The sequence below is a fragment of the Ochotona curzoniae genome, unplaced genomic scaffold, assembly GCF_017591425.1.
Source record: "Ochotona curzoniae isolate NIBS_2020 unplaced genomic scaffold, NIBS_Ocur_1.0 contig_3622, whole genome shotgun sequence".
NCBI classification, from domain to species: Eukaryota; Metazoa; Chordata; class Mammalia; order Lagomorpha; family Ochotonidae; genus Ochotona; species Ochotona curzoniae.
This window is the reverse complement of record NW_024465926.1, coordinates 17,966,288-17,979,910: the sequence shown is the minus strand read 5'-3', so window position 1 is coordinate 17,979,910 and position 13,623 is coordinate 17,966,288. Positions and strand designations below refer to the sequence as shown.

The 13,623-nt window shown below is 38.1% G+C and overlaps 1 protein-coding gene across 3 annotated transcripts in view; it reads right to left on the bottom strand.

The window, feature by feature from the left end:
* CDH8 (cadherin 8) overlaps positions 1-13,623 on the bottom strand; it is a 327,239-nt gene that overhangs the window by 47,487 nt on the left and 266,129 nt on the right. For 2 of the 3 annotated variants that reach the window (XM_040982089.1, XM_040982090.1), the window contains one exon: positions 2,662-2,783. In XM_040982089.1, the coding sequence (XP_040838023.1) occupies positions 2,662-2,783 (122 nt within the window). The remainder of the gene's footprint in view (positions 1-2,661; positions 2,784-13,623) is intronic. The other variant, XM_040982088.1, reaches the window with a different exon arrangement.

Genomic DNA, 13,623 nt, shown 5'->3' with positions numbered 1-13,623 from the left:
CTGTGTTTTCACACTGCTATTGGTTTTGTGAACTGTTTCAAGAACCTCCATCCCTAGCCATCTCAGGCCAGACTCTTTCTACAGACTAAGATTTGTAGTGGCTGATCCTCAATGATTGCTAACGGTCTCCAGCTGCACCACATCAAGGAGGCTGGTACTTCCCTAGTTCAGCCTTTGGTCCAGACTTTCCGGGCAAGCAAGACATCTGAATGTCACCTGTACTACCTGAGGCTTCACACGAAGGCAGAGGCTAACTGTTGAAAACAATGAGGTATCAATGAATTTAGTGCACATTTGTTTTATGACCTTTATTTTTCATGAATGTGTGACCATTTGATAATGAAAATTCTAGTTTCCACTGCAATCAGCCATGTGGATATGGTCTTATGAGAGATAATTTTAACTGTATTTAAGTTGAACCTCTTCAAGTGAACCCTATTTGATTTGCATAGCACATACACATTTAGAAAAACATGAAATAAAGAAATTAGATATTTGGCTATTAAAAATACCTCCAGGAGATATAAGGATTGAAATAGGAGTTCTAGCTAGCAGAAATGAAGCCAAACTTTCAGAGAAATTTTATGAACAACTGCTTGCATATCAGCCAGTTAGCTATATGTTCCAAAATGATGCTGAACGGTGGGAGATGTGATTCCTTCCGTTAACTCTCATTAAACATGCCTAAACATATTCACTACGGGGTAGGATGATGTAGCAGAAAGACCACATATGCATTTCTCCACAAAATGAGCCATTCATTTTGACTAGCAAAAAAACATAAAACAAAGAGCCAATGAATTTTTTTTTATTTGATCTTGCACAGAAAGGCGAGGAAATTATTTTTTTTTTTCTCCTGAACATAGGAAATACTACTGATAAGTCGTTAACACCTTAAAAACAGTCAAAATCCACAGGGTAGACCTCCTGACTCTTAGAGATCCGAGAAGCAAAGCCTTCATTGTGGAGTTTTGGAACTAGCAGCGTCATTGACTGTGCGGATTCGTGTGATGAGTACTGCATGAGGAATGGAGTGTTACTGAGGTTTCAAAGCATCTTATAGATTCTGTGTGATAGAAAAAAACGTCTAACGTGATTGGCTGCATCACACAGCAGTGATCCGGTTCACACAGCTATGTTTACGAAACCAACCTGCCATATTTTAACTAAATGCTGCCCATCAATCCAGCCTTCCAGTTCATTAAATGATATTCATTGAAATATGTGTACACACACACACACACACACACACACACACTCACATACACACTTCACCTCAAAGCATCACAAATGAAGGTGTTCAAAAATATATGATGGATAAAGGGGAATTTCACATAATAAAACTAAGAAACATTTAAGCTAGAATTAGAGCACTATGGATGTGTCTCTGATGTAGCTGAATATTTTGATGAGAACACAGATCTTAGGTGTTTAAAAAGTAATCAGTTATCCAAATCTCAGAATGAGTGTGTGTGTGTGTGTGTGTGTCTGTGTGTGTGGTGACCTTATTTTTGTAGTTGAAACAACGCTATTTTTTTTTCAGATGTGTGAGGTTAGTTTATAGGAAAATGCCCACAGTTTATCAGAGTTACGCATTGATCTTTTGTAATAATTAATACAAGCATGATGCTATGATGCTATTCCTTTCTTTAAGGGGAGAAAATATGACTCTTGTCAGGTAAGCTGCTTGGCAAATAGTAAGTTTAATTCCTAACACCCACATGAGGCACAAGAATAGTTGGATTAACAACTCCAGTGTCATGCTGTCAGCTGCTGTTTATTTAAATTAAAATGTCACCATCCAGAAATAAATTAGGAAGTTGAAAAATGATAAATTTCTTAAACATACAGTACTTTGGCACCTTGTTAAAATAAATCTGGTACAGTTGTGTTTTTGTAGAATTTTACATAGGCTATTTCCATTTGACATTCAGAATAGAGCAAGTTTTGCTTTTGTTGTATTTTTTTCCTGTTTCACAAATTTCGCTCCCTCTCGATCCATCCTTCATCCTTCCCACCTCCCCCACACCTCTTTACTCTTTGCCCTTCCTCCTGTCCTTTTACACTTTCTTTTTCTTCCTTTCATTATCACTAACTAAGCTTTATGAGGAAGTAAAAACAAATATCTTCACAATAACACACAACTGCTACCTGCTTAGTTGCATACCTACATCAGGGTATTCCTCTACGCTTAACTAACTACATCTACCTCTATAGTTTGTCACTTGCTACAATTGCGTTTAAGTCAGTTGTATTCTTGATTATACTATTATGTGCTTATTCACATTTGATACAAAAAACACCTGCTGTCCACGAGCCGTGTACTTGCTTTCTGTCATCTGAAGCTTAAAATTGAGAACCCATCGCCCTACGACTACACAGCATCATCTACAGCTCAAGACGGTTCAACATAGCGATTTGGCTCTGGATTAATGGCACAGCAGGTTGTTCCGCATTGCGAGCTTGGTCCTAAGTTGGAAGAACATTCACATCTGAGAAAGAAAGAAGGAAATACTCCTGGTCTGCTCCCACCTGTCTGTATTCCTTGCCTACGACTCGACACATAAGTGACGTGAATGCACACTCTATCGCAGGTTAATCAGATATTATGAGACAGCTGCATACAAACAAATTCAGCATTAGCAACATGGAGATATTTACTTGGCCGGCTTTTCCATTTTCACATAAAAATGCCTCATATTCGGATGCGAACTCAGGGGCGTTGTCATTGACATCCAGCACTTTAATAGCAACAGGTACTCGGGATATCTGACTGTGGTTCCCTAAGGGAAGGAAAAAATAACATCAGCATCGAGCGCATTGCATTGTCACGTGCAACTCAACTTTCTCCGGTGTGTCTGTTTCCATTCCCCTTAATCAGGATGCTTTCAACATGGCGGTTATGGAGTTGGACCACTCAATAAGAAAAAAGAGCTAGCTCTTGACTGCTTAGAAAAAAAAAATCAAACATAAATGATCATTCCGAACACCATTTGCTGGAGCTTAGCTTGATAAAATCCATGTAAGAATAGATTAGAAAAGGGCTTCCTGATGAAGCAAGCTTCATTTCTTTTACAAAATTCATTAAATAAATATATATATATATATATATATGCAACAAAAATTATTTATCTTTTATCTTGGGACAAATAAAGCCCACTTCCATGTTTGACTATATCAATTGGGTTGAACATGGAACCCAGCAAAAAAAGCCAGAACCAAGTCACTTATAGTAAAGACATTTTGGAAACTAAAACTTGAAGAGTACTAAAGAGTGGGAATCAGATACTTTTTAAAAAAGATTTATTTGACATTAAAAATTGACCTTGGACTAATTACATATCAGATAAATCCATGCTATGTTAGTATCATGATTCTTTCAGATTTTCATCAGCGTAAATAGATAACAATCTTGTAATCTATCCAGGTCATTCCAGTAGAATTTTAATCTTTTATATATATATATTTTCTATTAGTCCATTGCTGTCTTGAGTCCTGTTAAAGATTTTTCACATGCTTAACTCCAATTGCACTGCATTATGTATATTAATCTGCTACCAAATGCACAAAATGCACTGACAATGGCCAACTACATAGTTTAGCTTTTGTGACAGTGATTTTTTTGTAAGCATGCCGAGAGAAGAATCATTTGGTTTATGAAAGTTAACAGATTTGTATTTTATATCTGAAATACCATTTTTTAACAGTCAAAGTCCAGACTTCTAAGACCTTCTAGTCTTCATTTTTCCCATCCAACATGAAAGTACGTCCAACACACACAACAAATAATCACAGCTGCGGTAGAAACCTGCAGCTGATTCACCCTGTTGGCTGTGCTACAAGACGTGAATACAGTCAACTACAATGGCTACTATCCAACACTGCAATTTTGTTAACTACAGAGGACTAAATAAGAACCCACGAAATGTCTACCACTTGCACAATGGGATGTAATATCCCTTCTCAAAATCCAAGAAGACAGTGTCACATATCTGATCTTATAGACCGTTTTTCCTCCACTACCTGAAGATTAATGAATCCACTAAACTAGTAGCAAGAACAAAGGGTCCCGTCTCCCACAAGCTCTGGTTCCCTAACTAGGAAAGTTTTAGTACTTCTCCTTCCATCCTATCATCAATTGTTTAGACTAGGTTCCGGGCGACTGCAAGAGACAAGAATACCAGTTTCTACCAAGTATACCAGAAGTCGACTTTGAGCAAGGTGTGCCTGACAATACTAGCTTCCTGATCACCCTTCACATAGCTCAAAAGGAGTCACTTAATGCCGAGGGAGGTGAGCCAGAAAAGCAATGTTACCATATCCTTCTCTGCTCAAACTCTCAGTTACCAATGTCAGGTATGATTTGAAAAGAAGGTCCAGGTGTTCTGATTCTTGTTTTTGTTTGTTTACTTGTGTTTTGTTTTGTTTTATTTTGAATGAGGGGAGAGAGCAAACCACAGCACCGAGTTCTGAAATCTCTATAAAGAAATTAATTTCATGTACAAACAAGGGTGAAGTGCAAGCTAAGGGTTATCTCAAAATAGTGAAAGTGACTCTGTAAGGCAATTTGTAAAGAAGTGCTAGATTCGGTAAATCCATTAGAGATCAATATAAGCTAAAATGCTTGCTGGGACCTTGCTGAAGAGAACAGGGAAATGGGCAGCTAGGGGGAACCCTCCAGAAGGAATAAGAAATGTCAAACAGCTACTTAGAGAACTGTACATTCAAGGAAACTACATTGAAATTGATCATTGTGTGCTACAAATGATGTCCTGTGCTTATTAGCTTCATGCGGTCATGGAAAGAGACAGTAAAATAGTCCTGCTTGAAATCACTGTTTGGCAGTGTTAATGGAAACACTCAAGATAGGGCCAACTGAGAAGTACCCGCGTCTATGCAGAGAAATTTATTTCACTAAATAATCCATGAAATCATCAAACAAATAATCCAGTAATCTAACCCTTACGATGAATGGGTAAAATTATGAAAAATGTCAAGTTTGAAGTAAAACATTAAAAATTTAAGACATATTGATGAAAAAATAGGAAAGGCCGTTCAACACACCAAAAAGCAGGGAAAGAAACTTGAGAGTAAACATCTGATGGATTTCTCAGTGACCACTGTTAACAGCTTCAAAGAACAGAAGTCATACATATACTAAATAGGAAAGCAATGGCATTTTAAATTAAAAAAAAATACAAAATAAATTATATAAGAAGCAAACAGAAATTCTGAAGTTGGAAATGATCATATTTGAAATAAAAATTTGCTAGATTTGAACTGGCAGAATAAAGAAATAATGAATTTGAAAATAGAAGATTGGGTACTACACAACCTAAAAATAGCAAGATTGTGGGGGAAAAAAAAGGAAAAATGAACAGGATCTCAAATAAATGTTAGACACTGCTAGCTATGCTGTGTAAGATAGGAGCCACAAAGGCACAGGAGGGAAAAAACAGGGAAGAAAATGTATTCCAACAAATAACTGTTTAAAACATCATAAAATGTGTTGAAAAGCACTAGCCTACACATGCTGAAATTCCTTCAGCAACCCACAAAAAGAATAAACATGAAGAGATCCACAGACACGTTACACACATCTTAAAGTTGTTGGAAGCCAAACATAAGAAACTAGAGGGAAACAATGAAAAATTCTTCACAAGGGAACCCCTGTTAAAAAGCAGGTGACTTTTCCATGGGGACTGAGCCGTCCGGGAAATAGTGAAACATCCTCAGGGTGTTTGCAGAAAAACTTGTTCACCAAAAATCCTATACGCATCAAAACCACCTTTCAAAACTAAAAAGGAAATAAAATTAGTATATTACATACAGATAATAATTGAGAAAATAGATTAAATCAAATTGCCCTCATAAAACAAATGCTAAAGGGATGTATTCCGTTTTCTCTTGGTGCCTAGAAAGTGGGATGTTCCTGTGCCGAGGGAATCCTTCGGTTTTCCCCTGGTACCTAGAATGCTGGAATGTCCTTGCATCTAAGTACAACGACAGCCTTCCTTTTCCTCTTCTGTGCTTGTCTCCTACTCTGTAGGTATGGCCATCATACAGAACTTAGCCCATGCATGTTTATCCAGATTTTCCCAGGCCAGTGTCTACTCGGCTAGTTGCCGGTATCTCTGCTTCTCTAAGACTTCTCTTTTTGGCCAATTTTAAAGCTAGCTGCTCTAGAATACTTTCTGTTTATTATTATTATTATTTTGTTTTATGACACAGTTTATTAGGCGCTGGTGTCTCTCCTCCCCTTTTCCAAGTTCCCTCCCCTCCTACTGAACTCCACTACAGTTTTACAGTACATGTCTTTGGTGAATGTTCACAAGTTCATTCGCTGCCCTTGAGGTGTCTCCCTACAATGTAGGCACGGACAGTGTTGGCGATTCCAACATCCAACATTCGGGATATTATCTGCCATTTCACTGTGAGTCCATCCTTATACCGCACACATAGAAACATACTTCTCTCTGTTTTCACCTATGAACATATTAATTTCTGCTACAACTCCATTATGCATCCCTTTAAGTACAGAGTCCACCACGGGGAGAAAAAACAGTGAGCCTTCATCCACATGAAGTTAACGATAACAAAGGTATCAATGCGATGCTAGGGTGGTTAAAAAGAGTGTCAAGAATCTTCATGTAGCAACAGAAGCCAATGTGTGTCCCATGTAGCACTAATGAAAGTACAATAAGGACTATATCATCATTACTATGGGCAGTAGCAATCACAGTGATAAAAGGGACATTAACAATCTCAGGTGATTGCAAGCAACAAATGGCTAACAGGCATATGAAAACTGCCCAAATCCCCTGGCAATAAGAACAATTCAAGCAAAAACAACACTGAAGTTTCCACTTAACTCCAATAAGAATGGCCCACATACAGAAAACTACCAACAACAACTACAGGCAAGGTTGCAGGGGAAAAGGGAACCCTATGGCACTGCTGGTGGGAATGCATACAGATGCAACCATTACAGAAGTCACGATGGCGAATACTCAGGCAACTGAAAATTCACCTACCACATGATCCAACAATCCCACTTCTAGGAGTATATCCAAAAGACTTGTTACATGGGAAAGCAACATGCACCCCTATGTTGATTACAACACAATCAATAATTGCAAAAACATAGAAGCAACCTGAATGCTCATTGACAGAGGACTGGATAAAGAAACTGTGGTTCATCTACTCTGTGGACTATTACTCAGCTATTAATAAAAGAAAGAAAGAAAGAAAGAAAGAAAGAAAGAAAGAAAGAAAGAAAGAAAGAAAGAAAGAAAGAAAGAAAGAAAGAAAGAAAGAAAGAAAGAAAGAAAGAAAGAAAAAGAAAGAAAGAAAGAAAGAAAGAAAGAAAGAAAGAAAGAAAGAAAGAAAGAAAGAAAAAGAAAGAAAGAAAGAAAGAGAAAGAAATAACATTGTTTTCTGCCAAATGGGTCAACCTGGAGATGATTATGCTAAGGCAAATGAGCCAATCCCAAAAGGTCAGATATCATCTGTTTGCTCTAATATAAGATAGCATCCATTAAAAATGCACAACAATAACAACAAAGATGAGAACAAATCAACACATATAACCCCAAAATCAAAGGATGTAACAGTGACCAGAACACCAGGAATCAAGGAAAATGAAATAAATGCATTTCTACGAAAGAATGCAGGTAAGCATATACCTAATACATCTAATTGTAAGAGATTATGCCTTGACAAGGCTCAATGCTAACATGGCTAGAGGAGGCTTTGCACATCATCCCAGGGAACGGCTCTTTCCTATTTCAATTAATAGTAATATGATGTCAAATCTAAGGATTTGACCTGTACCCTTTTGCACTTCTTAGTTATTTGTACCTTTTGAAATAAGATCTTGTGATGTAATTCATTGATCAATCATCCATGGAGTACTTTCTAAAACTTGCAATCAGCACCACACCCGTTTTGATCTCATTGTCTCTCGAACTCTAGTTCCTCCTGACTCGCTGAGTTAGGAAGCCGTGTAGATATTTGTGCATTATCGTGGACTGGTTTGAAATCTGTCTCATTCCCTTGTCGCTGCTTCTACACATCCCTATGAACTTGAGGAGAAAATCTAAACAAACAAACAAAAAAAAACCTGGATACTTTAGAAGTCCCAAATCAAGTGTTCAGGGCCACATTCCCCCACATACCCCAGGGAAGACTCTCCCACCCCTCCTGGGTCTTAGCACCAGCAAGTGTTCATGGCTTATTGCTGCACAAATTTCTGCCCTGCTACTGTCTTCCCATGGCTTCCTTATTTTCTTGTTGTGTCTTCTCTTTCTTCTCTTTGACCCACAAGGACACTTGTTATCAAATCTTACCAAGTTATCCTAGGATGATCTGAACTGAACACTCTTAATTACATATACAAAGACCTTTACTCAAATGTGAAAGTAACTGTCTTCTGTGCCTGAGAAAAGGGGGCAAAACTTCTGGGACACAACCATTCCATCTAAATGCCCTCTTCTCACTAGCTAAAACATTTATACTGAGCTACAACGATGCTATCCCTAACATGCAAAACAGAGTATGTGAAACTAATTGTGTTTACATACTTTTTGAGTTCATTTTTCAAAGCACCATAAGATGAAGCTATAGTTACTCATCCATTTTTTTTTCTCTCATCATCCTTCTAGTTATCAATAAATAGTTTGAGGAATGAACCTTTAACAGAAGTGCTCTTTCTGCATCTCTGCGTTTCAATAACAGAAGAGGGAATGACCCTTTAGCTTGTCTTTAATATGAGTAAAAATTCTCTAGCTAAAGAAAGGTGAAACACCCTCTCAGAATCAGCAGCAAGTTAAAAAACACGGAACATGGAAGAGGGAGGCCGTCTTTCCCCAAAAAACCAGCAGCTCCAATGGTCTAAACGCCTTCTCAATTTCTTTCAAATCAGAGAAAGCAGCATTGCTGGAGCGAGCAATGGGAATTCACGATTTCACTCTCCAAATGCCTACAAGAGCTCAGGGTCAGCAAGGTGAAGCCAAGCCCACAATTCCATCTGGTTCTCCAAGCACGGATGGACGAAAGAGACACAAGTACTTGAGTCATTGTCTTCTGCCTCTCAGAGTTGAAATCTGGACGCTGGAAGCTGGGAGTGATGGGGAGGAAGGGGAGAGGAGAGAGGGAATGCCTATATGGCATCTCAACCTCTGTGCAAATCTTCCACCCTCTGAAGGAGAAAAGTTACAAAAAAGTAGTTGGTGGTGATGCAGGAGAGAAAGACACAGCCAAATTGGAGAGTCCTGCCTTGTTGTCTAATAAGTACAGGATATATCATGTTGAACCTGGACTGCTACTGCAATATTTCTGGATCACATTTATAATTAAAGAAATTAACATGAAGCAGATTGGGAGAAAGTTATTTTTTTCTTTGCCTAAGTGTATGAATGTTTATCTTGAGTATATAAATGCCACAGAAATTAACCATGTATATTTTCTAACACTGTTAAATCAGCAAATAAGCAAACAAGCAAACAAAATATTGTCCCGTCTTCCCAAAACATTGCAAAAATTGCTATCTTTTCTATTTAGATGAACACACATGATTGAAATTACAACTTACAATTTTCAACACAAGTGTCATGTTTAAATGCTGTTGATTCACTTTTATCTAAATTAATGAAATCAAAACATTTCAAATTTTGAAGATGTTATAGAGCAATAGCATTAATTAGATAAGCTTCTAAGGAAATTATTCATATCTTTTGTGACTGGCCCCATAATGTTTGCCTTTTCGTCTGCTACACAAACATTAAATATAAAGTTATTGTAATTAAAACCTTGATTAGCATTCATTAAACAGTCATTTACGAAACACAAGAGATGCCACAAAGTGGAAGGAAAAGCCGGCACTTCAACTGACCACAAGCGCCAGCCTGTTTTCACACAGGAGGGCAAAAACAGCGAAAACGGCTTCTACGAAAAGCACATAAACAAATAGATACATGGTACTGGTTCTATCATGCGACTCCTGGTGTCTTCCTGTCACCTCTCTGTCCCATTGCCTCACGAATTGCCCATTAATTTTGCCCTTTTATAATCAAAGGTAATGGAATACTGCCAAGTCTAAGTGACTTGGGGATTTGCTTCTGAGCGGTTTCTGTGAGCTGCTCTTTCTTCAGGCATCAGCCATTTCAGACTATCAGAGAGAACAACAAAAAAATTGACACATTTAGATATAGTGGTGGGACTCAATAAATAATTCTTGAGCCTTCTACAAGTAAGACGGGTGGAAGCCAAAGCAGTAAATTACAGTCAGTGGGGGCATGCAACATGAGAGAATTTATAATTGAATAGAGGATGAGGGGAGCGGTAGAAGTTGAGAAAATGGAAATATGTGAACTGAATATGATAGAAAATAGAACACTCTAGCAAGCTTAAAACTGATGGGAATTTCGAAGAGCATCTTGGAAAATAATTTAAGTTGTAGGTTAAAGTTCTCTAATGACTCAAGATAAAAATTACTTAGATACATGTTACCTATAAAAGATGCGATAATCTTTTAAAATCACTAATGACGGTTTACCAACTCATGGACTAGTAGCTAACTTAAGGACACGTTAGAACGTCAACAACCAGTGGCCTCTGCCAGAATAGATGTGTATTGGGGATATTTTTGAGAAGTTTATCATTTCATAGCATTATTTTTATGCATTGCCCTCTTCCCTATCATAGCAATTATATGTACGGCATTGGTTTAAACACAGTTTTGACCCCTCAAATACCTATCAAGAAAGGTCTGCCCTCTAGTGCACAGAGAGGGGATGAATTTTAAGAAAGTTTTATGAAAAAAAAAAATGAGCAAACTGGATGGTCAGGTCATTGCTCACCCCCGGAGTAGTTTAGAATTAAATGAGAACACCAATCCAATGTGGACCAGAGCACCTAACAAACATTGCCTTTGAATCTCTCATGGCTTTTCTATTGAGAGAGCGGGAGTTACCTTTTGAAGTGAAGTACTGTCTCTCATAGGAAAAGCTTTGGGCTTAGAGGTATTTGAAAATGGCTTAATCTCCCTGGAGAAAATGATCCTGAAATGGTGACTGGTTCAAGTCCTCGGTGACTCATAATAACCTCCATGAAGCCTGCCCCCTACCCTGGTTCCCATGTTTGCCAGTATGTACAGCAGACTGGTCCAGTCTGTCCCACATCCCATTCAGTTCTCAATCATGTCAATGGCATCAAAGCTTAGGTTCAACCCAACCAGCCTCACTATCCAGCCCACACACAACCCACAGCTGGCAGGTGCCACTCTCTGTCTAGACATGCCTTCCCCAGTCCTGGTTCTCATGCTCGCCAGTCAGAGGGGCAACCCAGAGGGAGGTGCCCACTATTTCCCTACTGGGCCCACTCCTACATAAGGATCTTGCACTTTCCAGGTGGTTGTGCAGTGTAACTTGACAGAATTTGACCCCTATGCCAGCATCTGCCAGCATCTGCCAGCTGATGTCACGGCAAAGCCCAACCAACCCTCACTCGCTCTGGCTTATGAATGCACCAGTAGGAACAGTCAACCTGGCCTGGCTTTCCCCTGATCCAGCTCACATGAGGCCAACAGGTGTTGTAGCCCTGCACAGCCCAGCCTGCCGCCATCCCAGCTCTCACGCTCACCAGTGGGAGTGGTGGTCCAGCAGGAGAGCCCCACACAGCCTCACTCCTGGGTTTGCTCCCTCTGCCCCAGGGCTCACATGTGCTGGTATGTGGCTTTTATGAGCTGGTTTGGTTTAGGATTGGGTTGTTTCCATCTAATATGTATTCCTTTTGCTGAAGTTGTAACTGGAAAACACTGGAATCCCGCTTTTTGCAACTCCAACCACAAGTTTATGTCTTTTATTGCACCTCTCCATAGTGCAAAAAATAAGGCACTACACTTTTTAAGTTTATAATTCCCTATGTCCTCTTCAGAAATTTGAGAATTTGCCATGATTGTATGATTCTACTCTGTAAATTAAATGACATTATGCTTCTATTATTAAACGTTCTGTCCCTCTCCTCTATTTCAAATAGAATTGTTTAAAGTTTGTTGGGCAAGGAACTCATGTTTACATTGTAATGATATCTAAATCCTATGCACAGTAGAATCATAATAGGGAGACACAGAGTTTCGGAGGTATCATCTATCAACTAGTTACTGTCCAGGTTAAATGCACATTCAACTGCCACTTAATGATGCACACACACACGTGTGTATGCACAAATAAAGAAACACACTTTATGTAAAAGTTAATATTACTCATGTTATAAGCTACATAACAGGCATTGTGTGATTTGACACATTGTCTCTTTGAGGTCTCTTGGATAACTGAAAATATATTTTAACTGGGAGCATGATTAAGGTAAGCAGGATTTAAGAAATCCATGTGACTTGGATATAAAAAGTATGTACTAAATGAAAAGATAAACGTGAAACCAGAACAGCCCAATACACACAAACTTAAAAGAGAAAGAAATAAACCGACCACTTGCACTCAGAGGCATGCTGTAGCATAGCATTGCTAACACAGAATGTTGTCCTATTTTAACATCAGTTCTTCCACACCAAATGTTTGATCATAATGAACTAATACACAAAACATTCAAAGAGAGATCTTATTATGTCACAATTATAGACTTTTCCATCAGTGAATTCATACTCAAAAGATAGTTTGAAATTCTTGGAAGACTAACTTGGAGTTTTGTGCAGGGTAAGCCATGAGCATAAACACGTGTAAGAATCTTAAGGATTTAATCTAAATGACTTTCCCAAAAGCAGTATTTTCATGTAACCACTCACTAGATCAATAGCCCAACAAGCTAGCTTACAAGAAGGCTTTCATCTACCCCTTCACCCAGTCTATGCTCTTCGATTAAAACGCCATCTGGTTACCCCGCTATATATTTACAGCCTTCAGCACTTTATGACAATTGAATGCATATAGGGCATAGAATTTATTTCCAGTTTTTCAATTTTTATTTTTGTTTCGATACGTTACATCTTAATTCACAGGACTACATGTGTCAATGTCATGGTTTCCCATTCTTGGGAAAAATCATCCCTTTTCTGAATATTTTTTTATGTATTCTCTTGTTTGTGGACACATGAATAGTTTCAGTTTTCTGCTGTTTTGAACTCTGAAACAAAAAAAAAATACTGAAGTGTGTCTTTTGATGCATGAACTTTAATATACAACATATTAAAATAGTGTAAAAATTTTAGAATGTGCATATGCTTACTTTTTGCATACATTTACAAATGTGTCTGCAATGTTGGCTGAACCAGTTGGTACCATGATAGCAACACATAAAAGTTAACGTTGTTGAATATCTTTAACAACATTTGGTTATTAATTATTCATTTATAAGAGCATTTATATTTCAGTTAGATCTTAGTTTGCAAAACCTTGTTGATTTGCTCCTGAGACCTAATTTATATTCAAAGGTCACATGATTATGCTCTTTTATAAAAATCTGCTCAACTTTTTGCCTGTTTTAAAAATTGGATTTACTATGTTTAACCAATTGATGTGCATACGCGTATTATGGGCAGAATTCTTTGCTAGCTATTTCTACCACAATATCCACTCCATTTCTGCAGCCTCATTTTTTTTCACTCAT